Genomic DNA, 18,185 nt, shown 5'->3' on the forward strand with positions numbered 1-18,185 from the left:
GGCGGTGCTCGGCTGACCCTGCTCGGTGAAGAGGGAGTATTGCATCGTGTCGTCTGAGGAGCCCAAACCACTTACACATGGCTCATTTTTTCCTTTTTAATTAGCTTGCCTGGCTTTAACAGAAGGTCTCAGACAAATGCCACAGCTGCCATGCTTCGGTGGGACAAGGAGGTCCTAGGGATGCCTCCGTCTCTCCTCCCACCCCATCCTCTGCTAAAGGAGCGCTTGGAACCTGGGGATGCATTATGTGGTAAGATATCGCATCCTCCCCTGTCAGTGCAGGGGGGGAGACCTCTGCTTGCTCCCTTGGGTGTTGCTCAGAAAAGCTCCCACCACCTCTGTAACCAGCCACAGGGCCTGTGTGGACTTTGTTTTCTACTCGGATATTTTTGCCTGCCAGTTTGGTTATGATTTCTTTCAACCAGATGCCCTACACCAAGCAAGGATGTGTGGTATGCAAGGGCAGCTTTGACATGAGCCCTTGGGGCTGGTGTGGTTTTTTTCCCCTCATTTTTAGAAGGTTGCTTCAGAGCCTGCCAACTTCTACCATGTTGTGGTTCCATGTGGGTTCCATGCTGGAAATGACCTTGCTACCGCTGTCCACCCCAGTCAAGTAATACTGCAGTGTGTGAGTTTAGGCGTGAGGTGCCAAAAGGGGAGTCAGCTCTGTGGGTTGTTGCTGGTGGAGTGTCAAACGGGCAGCACTATGATGAGAGAAGGGCAAGAGCAAAGCGTGAGGGTGCCTGTCTCCCTGCTGTGTGAGATGGCTAATTACATGTCTTCAGCTACTTCATTTCTTACTATCTCCTTCATTTACATGTGCCAGGATTGCACTGTCTCCTGGGACACTGGTCAAAAATGGCTCAGCGTATCCCAGTGAAGCAGAGGATCTCACAGGAGTACTTAACTTCATCTGCATGTCCTTGGCAGTGCCTGAGGGGAGCTTCAACTGTGAGGATACTTACATTTATAAATATAAGTAAGTACAGTGTATTCCAGAAACAACTGTTATCTACTATTCTGCCCTGGTGCAGTGCTGAAAATGGAGCAAAAGTAAAAATCTGTCTTGATTTTTAAAAATAGAGATGGCAGCCCTGAAAACTTACTGGTGCTGCAGCAGCTGTAGCGTTCTCAGCTCCCCTCATTACCTCCTCTGTGCTTTGCGTCCTGTCTCCTCTGGACTGCAAGTTCCCCTGGGCTGCCCAGAGGCTTTTGCAGCATTCCTGCTGTGATGGGGATAGTGAACTCTCTGGGGGAACGAAAAGCAGGGCAGGCAGGGAGAGCCACAGGCAACAAGCCCCAGCTCTTAACTGGCTTCCTCCTATGGCTGCATCTGCTCTTCTTCCCTCACTGCAGGAGGACAGGTGGAGGCCAGCACTGCCTGGGCATTGTCCCTCAAAAGTCATCTACACCCTGTCAAGCCAAATGCTGTTGCATGTTCTGCTGCTGCGCTGGCCACTGGTTGAATTCCCCAAATGCCAAAATACCCAGGGCTTGAGCAAGCCAAGCCTCTCCAGAGGCTGGTGGCTGTGCCTTGCTGATGAGGTTTGTTGCTGCCCCTCTCCTGGGTGGGATGCTGCTGGGTGACAGACACGCGTTGCCTTGGCAGCCCATCTGCCCTCACAAGCGCCCACTGGGACTCCCCTGGGCCTGGTTTCCAGGCTTGCAAGGGATGGAGTGATGTTTGCTCTTCTTTCTCTCGTTCACTAGATGGCATGCACACTGAGGCAGCGGCAGGGCTCTGGAGCCCAGCTGCTGCCTGCACAAATGCAGAGCCAGAGCTGAGCTGTCCCGGTGCACTGAAATGTTTGTTCACTCTTTTTTTTATTCCTGGATTCATAGTTTGCTACGGCACACCTTTCACCAGATCTCTGCTGCTCATCAGTACTTCAGTACGTGGTGTCCTGCTCCAGTATTGTCCTTAGGAGTTTTCCAGGTTTCCCCTGCCCACTGGCACAGGCGTGCCCGGACAGCCTCCCTCATCTGAGGGCTGAGCATCCCCTCTGTGGGGTCTGCTTCTCCCTGCTGCCAGACTTCTGTGTAGAGTGGGTGCGATCTGCTGCCAGGCTGACTCTGATGGGTGGCATCCACACCACACAGCTAAATCCTGAATCAGTGCAATCCAGCCCCGGTGACAAGGCGAGTAACCACTGCTCTGCGGGGCTTCAGCTGCAAGGATTTTTCCTCTGTTGTGGTAGGAGCATCATCTTTGACTAATCTTTGTGAGGGAAGATGGATGTATTTGTTCTGTGCACAGGGGAGGACCCAGGAACATTTAGCCACCAGGCATGCACTCTCAATTCCTAAGTTAAAAAGCGAGCAGCGATGGTGGACTCTCCATGTCGGACTGACCGCAGACAGTGTTTCCTCTGCAGTTCGGGGCTGACAGTGGGGTATTGCTTTCCCATTCCATTCCACCTCTGACACCTGACAGACCTCAGGGACAACCCAGCTGTGCCCAAACAGCTGGAGCCAGCTTACAGCCAAGCTAAAACCCATTTGAATATCCGAGCTGATAGCTGGCTTCTCAAAAGTCATTTTCCCTCTTGCTTTAAATTGTTCAGCTGATCCTGACAGAAGGGAGAGTGCATATGAGTCATGGAGATACTGACTCTTGGGTAGGTGTTGAGCTCTCCTGTGTGGTTATTTTGTTTGGTTTAACAATACTTCGACCTTTGGTCAGGGCAACAGATGACTTGTTTATCCCAAAACTCCTCTCAGCAGCACCCGTATGCTTGTAGCACCTCACCTCATGGTAGGAAGTGCTGCTGCCAGATCTCTGCTGCTCCTGCAGCCTTACCACCGAAGTGGGGGCCAAGCACGGGACTTGCAGGACAAGCAAACCCCCTCACATGGGCTCCCTTAGCAAATGCCTGGCAGTTTCCTTGATAAATTCCCGAGGTGCGGTAGAGCCCAAGCCAAGCTGTAAGTCTCCATAGCTGGCTTTCCTGGTGTGCCTCCCCTGGGAGGCAATCAGGTCAGCATGCAAAGCCGTGCTTCATTTGTCTCAAACAGCTCTCATCAGACTTGTTAATGACACACAGGAGCCATTTTGCAGTGCTAGCTGTGACTGTCCCCAACCTCCGCTTGTTCCTGGGTGCTCACAAGCTGTCAGGCTGCAGCTGGTGCCCAGTGCTGTCAGAGTCCAGGAGCAATGGAGTCACCTCAGCAAGTCACGGTGCTGGGGAAGCGATGCTGATGCTTATAAGTGCTTCCATTTAATTTTTGTGCAGTTGTTTGGCTCTCTGCCAACGTTTGTAGGTCTGGAGTGGGTTTGTGACAGAAGACATGGATAAAATAGCCCCCTGTGTGTAACAAGCTGTCTGTCTGATACACATGATTTACACCAGGTATGAAGGAATGGCCCAACAGACCAGCAGTATGTGGCAGTCATGGGGGTGCATCCAGGGCGGTATACAGAAAGGAGCTGGAAGGGTGAAGGTAGGAGACCAGGGTCTGGTCCCTACAGCAGATAGGTTCAAGGTGCTGTGAGAGGTCATTCGTACATTCTTTTGCTTTCCATGTCATGTATCTCCTTGTGGGGACCTAGTGGCACAGGGAAATGGATTTATCAGCAAGGAACTGCCCAAAGGTTTCATGCACCCCTGGGAGGCGAGGGTAGGTACAAAGCTTCCCCAAGAAAAGCACCTTCTGTGTCCCTTTGGGCTGCTTCAAGTTCAGGAGTGAGGTGTCCTTCGCAGTGTCACAATGTTGTCCTTTGCAGGTTCCCAACTGCGGCAGCGGAGCCGGGATTAAAGGAGAGGGGGAGGTCAGCATGGAGGTTGCTCATGAAGGTGCACAGCAGCCCAGTGTTCCACAGCAGCTAAGAACAGCCTTGTGGAGAAGGGAGTGCAGGGAACGGGCATTGTGGCTGCTAAAATGGGCAGAACTTGTGTCCCCCCACCAAATCGACCATCTGCCTCTGTTAAAGTGATAGCCTGGAGTAAGGATTTTTGTCCCCTTGAGTCTGGTCAGTACAAGAAGACAGAAACACGAGTAGGGATGAGGCTCCTTTCAGAGCCATCTCAGAATTCCCTGATTGTTCTCACACTTTGCTTCTGCTGCTGGTCCTTACTGTGCTGGCCATCGGGACAGCTCTTCCACCTGGCTGGCATGCTGTGCAGGGTCCTGGGGGGTGGGTGGAGTGGGTGCTGCAGCTGGTAGCAGCCAGGACTCCAGCTGTTCATCAGCTGCTTGCTCAGCACCCCACTGTCCTACACCATCTCTCTGTGCTGCAGCTATCACTGCTTCTAAAGCTACACCAAACAAATCCGGCAAGAAAACGCAGTTTAGCTTCTTCATGGATGCTGTACCTATAGGTCAAAATGCTCTCTGAATTGCATATTCTCAATTTCCTCTACCCAGATGGCTTTTTTAATTAGCGTTTTCCCCCCCGCAGACTGATCCTAGGGTTCATGGGTAGTGAGTCCAAGGTGTCTTGATGGTGGACTTGGTGTTAATGTACAGATAGACTGGGCAGCAAGATGATCAATCTGGCTATGTTGTTTTCAGTGCATGAGGGATGTAGGGTCAGTCTATGCGCTCCTGTAAAACCAAATTACCGGACTGCATCAGACCAGCTCTGCAGACATGTGAGCAGTGTCCCGAGCAGTCACTCTCTCCCCAGGTGCCTGGCACTCCCACAGTCACTGCTAACTAGAACAAACCAACACCTTAAGCAAGAGGGATGGCTGCAGCCATAACATTTGTAACTCAGTTGCGTCACTTCATTCCCTTCACCTTGCAGTTTATCATCTATTCTATTTCGTTTAGTGTGTTTCTGTGCTTCTTTTTGTGGTTTGCATATCCAATTACCTGCTTCTGTTATCCTTGTGATCCCCTTGCCTGGCCTTTCAATCCTCAGCTCTTCAGGTTACATCCTCCTCTGCATCGCTCAGTTGCAGTGCCTTCAGCTGCTCTCTACCTTAATTTCTTCTTTCAGCATGCGAAGACCAGTAATTGCTTCATTCCTCTCTTAATCCGCTTTCGCTGGTGTTCCTCAGCTCCTCAGTGTACATTTCTTCTCTTACCAACATGATGCACAGCTGCTCTGGATGTTTTCCTCACCATTCTTTGCAGGATTCAGGCATTTCAGGGCTTTAAAAAAACCAGTAAGACTCTATTTGCTGAAGCCTGGGTGCTCCACACAACAAAACCTGCAGTTCTGGTGCCTGTTGGTGCTTTCCCAGGCTTCAGCTCTTGATTAGCACATAAAGGTCCAGCCCCAGCATCAAGGTCCAGCCCCAGCATCACTCAGGAATGTCAGGGCTTTCCTGATGGGAGAAGAAAGGGGCTCTCCGGGGCCTCCTGCCCACCTACCTTAAATACACATCTGACTGAGGAGTGACAACGGGGCCAGGGTGGGGAAGGGTGCAATGTGCCACAAGTAAGCAGCCCTGCAGCAGCATGCCAGCAGGCATCAGGGAGGTCACTGGTGCGGGATGTCCCCTTCAGACAACCCAGCATCCTTCCTGCAGCCATCTCTGCAGGGGCACCATGGTCTAGGGCTTAGCTAGTGGGAGGGGGATGAAGATGAGCCCCTTGGGAGGGCGAGGGGGGGCAATAAAGCCCTGGCAACCTGCCTGCGCCTCTGTTAGTTCTCTGGGGTGGTTGTAGCAAAGTTAACAGTATAAAAAAAGAGCCACTTTTAAGGAGCTGCTAAGGAGTGAGATGAGTTGTTTATGATTAAATTAAATTCATATAAAAGCTAATGACCTGCCAGTGCAAGCCTTGAGTAACTTTATAATGTAATTAAAAGCCCAATGGGGAAGAGAACTGTGGTTATGCCACGTGCTGAGGAGCTGCTAGGACGAGGGATGCCGTGGGTGGTGCTGATGCAGAGAACCCCTGTGGGTGGTGCTGATGCAGAGAACCCGGGGTCACTGCCTTGTGTCCCCTGCTGCCCCGGGGCCGAGCTGGGCAGGGAGCATGGCACGAGGAGTGGGCTGCCGCCATGGATGGGTGGGATGCAGTAGAGGTGGGATGCAATGGCTCAGCTCCCAGGGGTACACGGGTTGTCCTGGGTAAGGCGGTTCTGCTGATCTGACCATGCCAACAGCCCAGTAAGCCACCTTTTTCTGCTCGATTAATTTCCTGGATCCTTGAGGGATGTGGTTGTTCGTGGCCAAGTCAGCGCCGCCTTGGGGTCCAATGTTATGGGACATGAGCAGGGCGAGGAATCAGAACGTGGTGATGGAGCCCGCGCACGGGCCCACCTTGCCGGGCAAGATGGGCAAACCCGCTCCCCTGCAGCCCCCTCCCAGCAAAGGGCCAACAGCCGGCTGCACCCTCCGAAGCCCCCTGCCCTCAGACACAGCCGAGCCGCCTTCCCCCTCCCCCTCGGGCCGGGGGGGGTCCCGCACGGCGCTGCGCGCCGGCGGACACGGGCACGCGTGGGGCGGGCGGCGCCGGCCGCCCCTTTAAGCAGGCGGCAGTGGGGCCGCCCCGCCGGCCGGGATAGGCCGGGGCGGGCCGGGGCCGCCTCCCGCCCCCGGCAGCGGGCGGCTGGGCTCGGCTTGGCGCGGCGCTGCAGGCTCCGTCCCGGCTGCGTGCGCCAGTGCCTCCCCCAGCGCCGCCGCCGCTCCCCGCTTCGCCGCTGGCGCCGGGCTGCGAGGGGCAGAGGCAGAGGCATGCCCAGGCGGAGCATCGCGGAGGTGAAGGTGCTGGACGTGCAGAAGCGGCGCATTCCCAACAAGCACTATGTGAGTGGCGCGGCTCGGCTCGGCTCGGGGCGCCCCGCTCCGCCGCGCCCGGCCCTGGGCAAACAAAGGGCCGGCGCTGGGCGGCCCCATGGCCGTCCCGGCGGCGGGCAGCGGAGCCCTGGCCGCGGGGCGGCAGGGAGGAGGAGGAGGAGGAGGAAGAAGGCAGCGCTGCCGGCTGTGCCGCTCCCACCCCCGTTGGGGTCACCCGGTGGCCCCCCCCGCCAGCGAGGGGACGCGCTGCCTCTTCCTCCCGGCCCCCGCCACCCGGGGGGGCGGGCGGGACGTGGCCGCGCTGGGGGGCAGCGCCGGTGGGGACCCTGTGCGGGACCTGCCGGGGAAGCGCCGGGAGGTGCCCGGGAATAGGCGGGCGGGACCTTGCCGGGGGGCTCCGAGCGCAGCCCGCACCCCGGGGGAGGCGGCGGCGGCTCCGGGGCACCCCGGGAGGTGCCCCTGCGGTGGCGAGGGAGCAGCGGCTGGCAGAGGGGCTCTGAGACCTGTTGGCTGCAGATTCCCGGGGCAAGGGACCCCCAGCACCTTCCTTCTGCCCCCGGGACTGCCGCTGGCCCCGCGAGGTGTGCCCCCCCCCCCCCCCCCCCCCCGTGTCCCCGCGCCCCTTCGGCGTGGCTGCCCAGGGAGCACTTTCCTGCCTGCTCCAGGACATCATCCAAAATGTTGTGGGTTTGTCTTAGTTTTTTTTAAAAGGGTTGAGTTTTTTCTTTTTTTTTTATTTTATTTTTTTAAATTTTATTTTATTATTTAAACTTTGGTGTGCTTCCAGGCATCCGTGGAGACCTTGTGGGTGAATCCTGGCAACAACTGTAAAACAAAGACCAAAATGTTCTCCCTGCCCCGTTCACTTTGGATGGGGTGACCCAGTGACACACTGTTCAAGGCGCAGATGCGTTATGAGGATGTGGTGTTCGCTCTGGCTGGAGCGTGTCGTGTTGGCAAAGCCAGGTTCCCTGAGCTCTTGAGGGGATCAGGGGCTTCTCCAGGTCACCCCGGCTGGTTTGTGGCAGCGAGCAACAGTTGGAGGAAAGCAGAGGGCAGACCAGCCCTAGGCAGGCTGTAGGAGAGGGTAAAGGGGGCCTGTTGCTCTCTGCTTTCATCCAGGCATGTGGTGTGGCTGCTGCCGCCCCACCCCTTATCACCCCTTCTTCCTCTCCTGCCTTGCCTGCGGCTTTATCAGCCCTGGCTGAGCCTGGCCCCAGCTCCAGATGTGCCCCCCTTCCTGCCGTGTCCATCCCAGGCTTACTCATTGTAGCTGGGTTATGCATCTGATCTGGAGGAGCATGTACGTGAGGAGGTTTGCTGAGCTGTGTACGCTGCTGTTTGTCTTGGCGGATCTGTTGCACCACCGTCAGGTCCTGTAACGGGGCTTGGACCGGGTTGTCTGCAGCTGCTCCTCCGCTCTTCTTTCAGGCCTTCTCGCTCCCTTACTGGGGGCTCTGCACACCCCTTGGGACCTCTGTCCCCACGGCTGGGATGCACCCCATGGTGGACACTTTGTTTTGGGCACTGGCCCTGTTCACCCTCTACCCGCAGGAGTGAGGCGGGTGAAGTTGAGCATGGCATAGATAGTCCCTGTGAGGCTGGAAGACTGCGACGGAGGTTCCTCTACGTATGGGGGGGCAGCAGGGGTGGGGGGCCTGCAGCAGAAGCTCCTGGGGCAGTGGGAGAAGGTGGCTGCAGGCAGCTCCTGATGGCCAGCTGTGCAGCTCGGCCACCCGCTCCCTCCTCAGCCAGCTGCTCTCGAGTCCTTAACCTTCCCCTGTACTGGTCTTGGACTGAACCCCAGCAGTGTGAGCCAGCGTGGCCGCAGCGGGGCTGAGCCCAGGGAGGGGCAGGCAGCAGCCTCCCCGGGCAGCGCTGGAGTGAACGGGAGTGCTCGCCTTGTTCAAGGGAATCGATAGGAACTAGGCAGATTCACAAAACCAGTTAATTATATAGAATGAAAACCTTGTCTTTTTTTTTTTCTCCCCCCCCCCCCCTTTGCTCCTCTTGCAAAGACGGGGAGAGGAGGGGCAGCAAATCATGGCTGAGTCACCTTACTTTAGATGGTATCTGCTGGCATGCTGCAGATCGGATCAACCACAAAGTGTCTGTGTTAAACCTTTGCTCTCTGTTTTCTTGTTACTGAGCGTAAATGTGCTCTCCTCCATCCCCTGAGGCAGGCGTTTGCTGTCCCTGGGGAGGCTGGAGGAGCATGCCAGCTTTTCCTGCCATTGCCTCTGCACTGGCCTGACTGGAGAATGACCTGTGCTGCTCGGGCTCGGCCGCCTCTCTGCATCGTGGAGCTTTTCTCTGCCGGACAAAGGTGCAGTTGTGTTGGCTGTAGTGAGGCCACAGCAGAAAGTTGTGCATTCCAGTTTCCCAGAAAAGTGAGATTAAAACACTGGTTTGAAGTCCTTGTTGTTGCCAGTGGTGGAGAGCGGCCGTGGGAAAGGCCAGCTCTATTGAGGCTGGTGTGGTTTGCCCATCACCTTGGTAATTGATGCAAAAAGAGTTGTGTGCCTGCACAAAAATGTGTGATTTTTTGCAGCTCTGATTTGAAGCAGGAGGCACAGTATTCCCCCAAACTGTGAGGCTTGTGCTGGACAAGGTGCCAGGTAGGGTTTGGGTAGCCACAGGCCAGCTCAAACATTTGTGGAGCTGAGTGTCGGGGTTTAGCTGGGGACCCCAACACAGCCCCATACCCTCGAATGCGTGTGTGCCCATGAATGGCACTGGGTCAAATCCCGGTATCCCAGTGCGAGAGTGTCAGTGCACTGCGCCGCTTCTCACAGCGTGTCTGGTGGCCATGCTCCCCTGGAAGGGTGTTCTGGGACAACATTGCACTTGACCTATCCATCTCCCGTGCATCCTCCTTACGCTGGTGACAGAGCAGTACCTGGCCAGAGGGCGGGAGGAGCTGGACGGGTTGTTCAAAGGGAGCCCAGGCATGTTTAAACCCATTTGGGGGACAGGGAAAATGGGAATGGCCTCTTGACTGTGTTTCTCCTCCTTGAGGTGTTAGAGCCTTGGGTAGGTACTGCGGTGAGCTCTGCTGGCAGGGGCCAGGCTGGATTGCTATTAGCAGGCTGTGCTCTCCCCTTGCATGCCTTTCTCCCTGCAGTCAGCCGTGTGCTCCTAGACGGCTCTTCTTGCTGCCACGGCGTTGGCAGGGTGTGAGGCTGACAAGTCTGCTCCTGTTCTTGTCAAACCAACTCCATTCACACATATGGAAGGGCCAAGGGGGGAAGGATAGCTGAGCTTGTGCCTCTGAGTGATGGGAGCCTTGAATTAGCTCTGCCGGCTGTGAAACTGGATTGCTGTACTGCATGGGCACCTCTCCTGGGCTGCTCACCCCAGATGCTTCAGCTGCACTTGAGCACCTTGTGACTTTAAGCTTTTTTGATGGGGCAGTACCTGGAAGGGGCTGTGAGAAATTATCATTTTGCAGGTGTTTGTTGCAGGACAGACTGCTCTGATCCTGTCAAGAGAGAACAACCAAGCTCGGGATCTCAGCAGCCCATCGTCCAAGTGAAGAAGGGGACTCCCAACTCCGGTCCTTCAGGCAGTGGCTGGGGGGTCACCCTGTAGTGACATTTCCCATATGATCCTGTGTTAAGTGGTTACAGCTCATGCCCCTCAGGGGCGCTGCCAGCGAGGGCTCTGGGGCCATACTACAAATCTGAAAAGGCAAAGTCCAAAAGCAAAGTTTAAAAATAATCATTCTGGGTGACGGAGTGGCAGACTGTCATTTCTACGGTCTGGCCAAGTCTCATATTCTGATAAATGAATGTTTATTCAGAAAAGATCCAAAACAAAGCCATAGTTGAAACAGACTACGTTGTCCTTTAAAGGATTTCACGCAGGGTCTTTTTATAGTTCTGTGTTTGTTATTCTCTAGTAGAAGCTCTAAAATAAATCTTTTCCCTGCTAAATCCAGATTTTGGTTGTTTTTTTGCCCTTAGGCAAGCTTCAGGACCTTTTGTTTTAATACAGCTGCAATTTGTGTCTGTTGTTCTATATGTTAATAACAATGTAATTGAATCATGTCTTCATTTCTACACCCTGTCCACCAAGAGCATTTCCATAGTTCATATAGTTTTAAAATGGTTGCAGTAGAGCACAAACCCCAATCACAGATATATAGGTCTGACAGGAAAGAGGGAGCAGCATGCTGTTTGGTTGTGTTAGTTTATAGGGAAACCTGGACTGTGCTCCCGCGGGACTTCCTTTCCCAGCCTCCACGTATCGCTTTGAAAAAGGGAAAATTAAACAAAGTGTGCAGCATACATTTATTTTGCAAGCTCAGTTAAGAGGATTGCAGACTTTAAACAGGATGGATACCCATGCATATTGAACCACCTCATTTGTTGCAGCTGCCTTGCGAAAGTAATTAACGCTGTGTGTTGGAATCTGATGCCTAGTTGATAGCATCTGTAGGTATTTTAAAACAACTTTGATGAAAACCATATTCAAAAAATTAATGTGTTCTATTTTTGATGTGGAATTGGTGATGTGATGGTAGGTGTCTCCTCTGCTCCCGTTCTTTGTAGTGGTGAGGCTGTTCATGGTTTCATTTGTTGTCCAGCCCAACCCAGTTGCTTATCTGGAATTGATTATGGAGCATTCAGGGAAGAGTGCTTGACTGGCGAGAGGATGAGAGATGTTAATCTACAGATTCAGTGGTTCCTCAGTGCCTTATACATGCAGATCGGAAGATGTCTTCTGAAGAACATGTGTCCCATGGACCTGTGTGTCATGGTCCCCTGGTCCTGACTTGCCCAGCTGGAGCAGAGCTCCGTGGGGACCTGGCACAGTATCACCTTGTACAGCTGTGTTATTTCTGCCATGGTGAATCATACCGATTGCTTGGCTTAAAAAGGGCATTAGGGGATGAGTCCCCCTGTGCCAGGCTCTCTGGGGAGGGTGACTGTGCTCTTGGTATGGTGGGAATGTCCTGTGGGGAACCGAAGGAGCTGAGTGCATTTAGGCTGAGGAAGCAGGAGGTTAAAATGAATACTGTGAAATCTATGCAGTGGCCGTTTAAACTAGGAATGAAAGAAGAAGCAAAACCAGGATGTATGAAGCAAAGCTGAACCCAGGAAGCTGGAGTCTGCTGCGGCAAGGAGTTTCTGAGTGTCAGTGGCCTTGGGAGATCTGAGGGCTCTCTCGGCATCCTTAGTGGTGTTCTGCTGCTGTATCCTGTGGTTCTGCTGTATCTCATCCCGTTTCCTGTCAGCTGGCTGATGCTCTCCTGCTCGAGGCAGGCCACAGGCAGGGCATTTGGAGACTGTAGCCAATACAAATTTGGACCCGTTGTGCGCCTGTCCCTGCTCTGCTGCACAGCGTTACAGAGCCAGCCAGCCCTTCCTTCCCCCTCACCTCTCGAGAGAGCTAGGGCTTAAGGGCGCACTGTTAGCTTTGTGGGTGAAAACCAACACTCAGATGCAAACTCTCTTTTGTTTTTCTTCCCTAGTCATGTTACTTAAACCTGTTGAAAACTCTGAATGTCGCAGTTCAGTGGAAGGGCTAAATCCTGCCTAGCACGTGGCCACGGAGGTGGACGCAGCTCTGTGTGGAAAGCTGGCGCTCATACTCAATTCAGCGGTGAACTTCAGCACTGGGGCCACCCATCGCCTCTGCCTGCTTGGAGATCTGGTGACCTTGATCCCGCGCAGCTTTGCTTTGGAGGGTATCTCTATCTTCCGGCTGTTTCACATAGCAGTGGGAAATAGGAAACAAGTGAATCCATATGTTTGACCTTCATTGTGACAGAGTGAACAAGAGGGTGTGTCTGTTGTGTGGCTGAGCGGGGCTTGGTGGGTTGTCCTTGGGGTCCCCATGCTTGGCCCAGCCCCGTGTGTGCGCACTTTTCATCCCAGCAGCTTTGGCTGCCTGCTCAGGCGGTGCTGTGCCCTGCCGAGCTGTACAACAGGAGAGCGGGAAGAGCTGTCACTCGCTGGGGTTTTAGGAGGGTACAGTCAAAGGGATGAATCAGAGTGAGGGGAGGTGGCTGCTTCATAGTCCCGGGTGTGTGGGCAGCTTGGGTTATTTGCCGTGGTGATGAGGATATGCCTTTCCTTGTGCTGCCTGCATCCCCATTACCCAGCTCCTCCCTGCAGCTCTGACTTGTTGCTTCTGCCCTGTTCCTTTGCTAGACCAGAGGGACCACAGCAGTGTCCCTTATGTGCTGCAGTTACTGCTGGGATCGCTTCTCCATGCCTTTCCCAGTGCCATCTGAACCAGCATGACTCTTCTCCCAGCTTTCCCTATCCACAGAGCAGGAGCAAGGGAGTGACAAGGTGTCTGGTGATGGAGCTGGGGGCCGGCTGTCCCTCTCCCCCTCCAAGCTTTGTTGTCCCGTGGCACAAGAGCCCCTGCACTCCCCTCCCCAGCCCCGCACGCCTGCGGTGGCGAAGGCTGATGGAGAGGGGCCAAGCACAGCAGCTTGCCGCCAAGAACTTTCTTTGTTTCCAGCCACCTCCCTCCTTTTTTTTTTTTTTCTTTTTTTTTTTTTTTTCTTTTCCTCTTACAATTTCCCACTCCCTTTTCTATATTAAACCCGCTCTGGTTTGGCTCGATCTGTCAGCTGCTTCAAGTCCTTTGCCCCTTTGAATTTTCTTGGTGTTCCTTTCTCGTGGCAGTGGCGGAGGCCAGGGTGCGAGGTGGTCGTGTCGCTTCCCTGTGTTTTGGGGTGTGTGTGGGAGTGCGGGTGGAATAGAGAGACTGATGCTTTCCCCCTTTGCTGATGAAAGATGCTTTAAATATGCGGAGTTTTCCACAGAGAGGTTTATTGTACATGGTCTCCCTGGACCCAAGACCACACAGGCTCAAACCCATTGGAAACAGCTCTGCAGACAGCCCTGCCGCTGCTGGAGGCTGTTATGTCTGGCTTTGCTGTAGGAGCTCTGCTGAGTGGCAGGGGACTTACACTGATGCTCGGCGGCGGCGGGTGGGCAGGGATGCGTGTCCCTGCAGCCCCGTGGAGGTGTCTTTCCAAGTGACGGTGGCATTGCTTTCTGCTCTGTTCATGTGTGGCCGGTGTGGGAACGGGAGGCTGTCGGCGTGCGGGAGCTCTGGGCGTGGGGATGCTTCAGGGCTGGGGAAGCTCAGGGACTGCTGCAGAGCCACCCAGGGAGGGCTGTGCCGTGCCAGGGAGGGCTGCTGCTGGGTTGTTGGCTCGCAGGGCTGTGTCTGTGTGGGTCTGCTGCTCCTGGGCTCGAGCTGGCACAGCTGGATGGTGCTGAGCTCAGGGTGGACTTGCTGCCTCATTCAGCCTCCTGCTGGGTGCCAGGCAGAGAGCTTGCAGACCAGCCAGCAGCTCCCCTCTCCCCAAAGCCTTACTTGTGGGTTTTATGTGTGCCCACCCACCAGCCAGGATGCCTTGAAACTCTTGGAAAACTTGGAAAAACTCCTGTGGGAGAAGAGGGGCCGAAACTAATGCTAGGTTTTCCTGCAACTTCAGTCTGCCTTTTTCCTACTCAAATTGGAGCACCAGGCTGCTTCCCAGGTTGTGTTTTGTGCCTGTCCATACTGTGTTTATGCAAGGAGTCCAACAGTGCTTCTTCTAGGAGGTCACAGCCTCGTGTTTCAAGAACGGAAAACTGTTTCTGTGTTTTGCTTTGGTTTGTTTTTTTGGTTGTTTTTTTTTTTTTTCTTTTTTTTTTTTTTTTTTTTTCATGTATCTGTTCTTAATTCCATTGCCTCAAGTCAGCTGCTTGAATCATGTCCTCTCTCTGGCCACGTTGTTGTATGGGACAATGTGCTTTTGGGGAAGGTGCAAGACTGGGGGCTTGTGAAGGACTCCAGAGCCCTTGGTCCCTTTGAGCATTGCAAGTTGCTGGGAGCCATTGCTGTCTGCAGCACTGAGGCTCTTTATCAGTCCCTGGAAAAACACTTCTGGGGTCTGACAGCTCCCAGGGCTTATGCTTGTTACTTCATTTCTTCAAGAGGAAGAAAAAAAAAAAAAAAGAAATTAAATCTCTGGCTGCCCTTTCAGATAGAGATAATTTGCACTGGCTTCTCGTTCCCTCTGTTCTTTCAGTCTAGTCCCTGTGACTCTAACTGCTCTGGATGTGTGTCTGAGCTGGCTCCTTCAGCCTTCCTGCTCCTCTGGTGATGCCTGATGCTGGAGCCTGCTTCCTGCCTGGGGTGCCATCCTGCCCAGGAGGGATGTCCTGGATCTCCCTCCTGCATTTGCCGGCTGTGGGTTGCCAGCCTGTTTCCCCTGGGGCTGCAGAGCCCTTACTGCCATGTGAGCTGACTGGCAGCTCTCACTGACAGCTCTGTTACGGTTGGCCATGTGCCATTTGCATTTCTTTTAGCAACCTGTCAGTTTTTGATGGTTCCCTTACTGAGGTTTTCAGTCCTGCTTCCCACTGGCCCGTTCTCCCTCTGAGCTGCCTCTCCAGAGATGCTGGGGAGAGGAGAGCTGTGGCAGGCACGGGGTCATGCCGGAGGGATGCCATGGGCACTGAGCTTGTGATGCCCGGCTGGGTGGGCTGCAAGATCGCCCGGGGCCTGTTTTCCGTCTTTATATTTCCATTTAGAGTGCTTGGCTTCTAATGTGACCAAGGAGAAACTTGGGCAGTGGTGGTCCTGATGGTAAATTTCTCAACTGGTAATTTTTTAAGTAGTTGGTATGTGACTGATGACTTGTAACGTAGGGAGTTTGGGGAGCCCAGTCCCGGCGGTGCCTGTCAGAGTTCAGGCTTTTGCATCTGCCGGCTTCCATTTTCCGTGAGGGATCTGCCCGCTCCTGCCCTGCAGGGGACAGGAGCACAGAGGGTGTTTGGCATTGGTGTGAAGTGCTCCTCCTCCAGCATTGGATTAGATCCACCTGCACCTCCAAAACTGTCCCTGTGGCCTCTGTGTCCCCCCGGGGGTAGAGGACAGGTCTTGTTTCTTTGCTTTGGTCTTTGCTGAGGCTCTGACAAGGTTGTCCTGCCGGGAACTTCTCCTGCTCCATAACATGGGCTTGCCACAGCATGGGACTGTGGTTTCGCGGCGTGAGGGCAGGGGAGATGGTGGTGGGGAGAGGGGTGATGGGGAGCTGAGGGTGTGTGTGTGGGCCTGTCAATCCTGAAAGCAGGATTTTGGGTGTATTTGAGTGACCCTGAAAGCTCAGTACCTCTCCTCTTGCCTTGATCTAGTAGGACCAGTGCCGTGAGCTGCATCTCAGGGATCTCAGAAGCGTGGGCTTGAATTTCAGCTTTGCTCCCCTGGCCTGAAGCTGAGGAGGGTTCAGCCCCAGTGATTTCTGCTTCTTCCACAGCTCACCTTGGCCTGTTGCCTTCAGGCATCATACCTAGCTGTGGGGTTGGACGTGGTGCCTGTGCGGCAGCGTCGGCTGGAGCAGGGTGAGAGATGAAGGCTCTTGGGGCTGGCACTGGGGCAGGGAAGGCGTCCTCCCGCGAGGGAGGGAGGGATGGATGGGAGCCACTGGTTCCCGGGTTTCACCGAGTCAGCTGGTTCCTCCCCGTGGTGCAGACCCTGCCACTGGCCCGAGGAGGACTGTAGATATTTAGATAGCTCTGCCTGTTGGTTTTGGCCAGGGGCCCAGCACACGTGATGGGGTTGTAGAGCCCCCCTTCTGCATCTGGGGCCGCCTGCCATTCCCTGTGGTCTGCTGGGCTCTCCCCACCCCTCGAGCAAGCAGTGGGGTGGGATCCAAGCGCAGCGGTGGCAGACCCCCTGTGCCCAGCGGTGCTGCCCATGGGTGCACGTCCCCGGGGCAGCACCAGCTGTGGCCCCGGGATGCCGCCTCACTCTTTCCATGGAAAAGGCCTGCTGGTGGTTTCTGTGTTACTTGTTTGAAGGACTGTAGAAATTGGAGCTGGAGAAGACCCATGAAGTAACTGTTTCCACATGTCGTCACCCACACAGCCGGGCTGGGAAGAAGCCTGTCCTCAGAGCAGCCTCTGCAGGACCAAGGGATGTGGGACCAGCTGATGACGTGGCTCCTTACTGGGGCAAAACTGGGTTTGTTTGGGCTGCTGCTCCGTGGTGTCTGCTCCTGGCAGGACATGGTGCGGTGCCAGACTGGAAGGGGAAACTTCAGATCAAGTGCAGTGTTTTCAAAACTGTCTTGGTCATTGAAAGTGTCTTCCAAAAGCACCTGAGAAAGGAGTGGGTGGGTGCCTGTGGCAGCTTGGTGGCGCATCGTCTCCAGTCCCTGTGACACCACCACTGGGTGGCTGACTGCACTGTTTGTACCTTTCAAAATCCACACTTTTGTTGTTAGTTGAGGAGAGCACCTGAGTTGTGTTTTCTGATGTCTTTTTTGATCCCCAGGATGGCGGGGGCTGGATTAGGTATTGGCAGAGATCAAGATCAGTGATGGTTTTGGCCAAGAGAATACTGTGGTGGGATGGGGCCATCGGAGCGAAGGACAAGGGATGTTCACAAGGAGAGAGGAAGCCAGCTTTGCTGAGACAGTGTTTTTATAGGTACTGAGGAGCTTCCGTTCCTATGGGCTTCCCCATCTTTTCTGCTTTCCACAAGTAGGTGAGGAGACACCCCCAGAGACTTTTCTGCTGTCCAAACAGGATGAGCAAGAAACTGTTACCCAGACTCCTGGGAGATCCACATTTCAGCAAAATTAGGAGTGAGCTCATTGATTGGGGGAAATGCTCCTTCCCCCAGTTGCAAAGGGTATAATAACGCATGTTGTGCCCTCAAACCCCATGGCTTTATTGCCCTTAAGAGCTTTGAATTCATTTTGGCTTGAACAAATCCACATCCTGATTAAAATCCCAGTTTAATAAGCTGTTGACTCCAAATAAAGGCAGGATAGGAATGAACAATGTAGAAAAGTTGGCTCTTCCTCCTGCCCCAGTGGAAGGCTTTCTCCAGGCAGGCAGCCAGCAGTGATATAACCCTGTAAAGTGCTATAGACTGGTAAGAAAGCTGGGATATCGGCTGAGCTTCCATCCAGAATGAGCTCATGCTGGCCTGCCGGCAAGTCCTGGGGTGAGGGTAAAGGCAGCTTGGATGCTTACTTAGTGTCAAGTTAACGCTTAGTTTGCTGATGACGTGATGACGACCGCACGGATGCTGTCAGACCCTTCAGAGGCCGCGTCATGCAACTTTAACAATTTTCCTTGCAAACTGTGGTCAGCCAAGTTGTCCCTGACCTGTTGAGCTCTAGAAGCATGTTCTGGAATGGGAATGGCACCTGACCCAATGCAGAGTACTTGACAAGCCACGTTTGGTGCTAAGCAAGCGCCGTGTTGGGGTCTCCCTTGCAGAAAATCATGGTCCATCCAGGTCTGCCCAGCTGCTACAGATGCTCCTGCGGGAGCCCTCCTTCTTTCTGGTGCTAATATGCAGAAAGCATATTAGCTTTCCGTTCAAAAAAAAAAAAAAAAAGAGTTTGTGAATGGAGAGGATTGTGGTTAGGTGAATAAAGGCCTGTGAGGTGATGCTGAGCAATTTGGATTTTGTCTGGAGATGGTAGTGGTGCCTGTGACACCCAGCTGGCTCACCGCGAGT

General features: G+C 54.2%; 1 protein-coding gene across 2 annotated transcripts in view; it reads left to right on the plus strand.

Annotated features, from left to right (window-relative positions):
* The first annotated feature begins 6,503 nt into the window (after window positions 1-6,503).
* The window catches only part of SH3PXD2B (SH3 and PX domains 2B), a 78,056-nt gene continuing 66,374 nt past the window's right edge, over window positions 6,504-18,185 (plus strand). For both annotated transcript variants that reach the window (XM_056349179.1, XM_056349180.1), the window contains exon 1: window positions 6,504-6,701. In XM_056349179.1, coding sequence (XP_056205154.1) covers window positions 6,630-6,701 — 72 coding nt within the window. In that variant the 5' untranslated portion in view covers window positions 6,504-6,629. The remainder of the gene's footprint in view (window positions 6,702-18,185) is intronic.

Source organism: Falco biarmicus, chromosome 8 (assembly GCF_023638135.1).
Source record: "Falco biarmicus isolate bFalBia1 chromosome 8, bFalBia1.pri, whole genome shotgun sequence".
In the NCBI taxonomy this organism is placed as follows: Eukaryota; Metazoa; Chordata; class Aves; order Falconiformes; family Falconidae; genus Falco; species Falco biarmicus.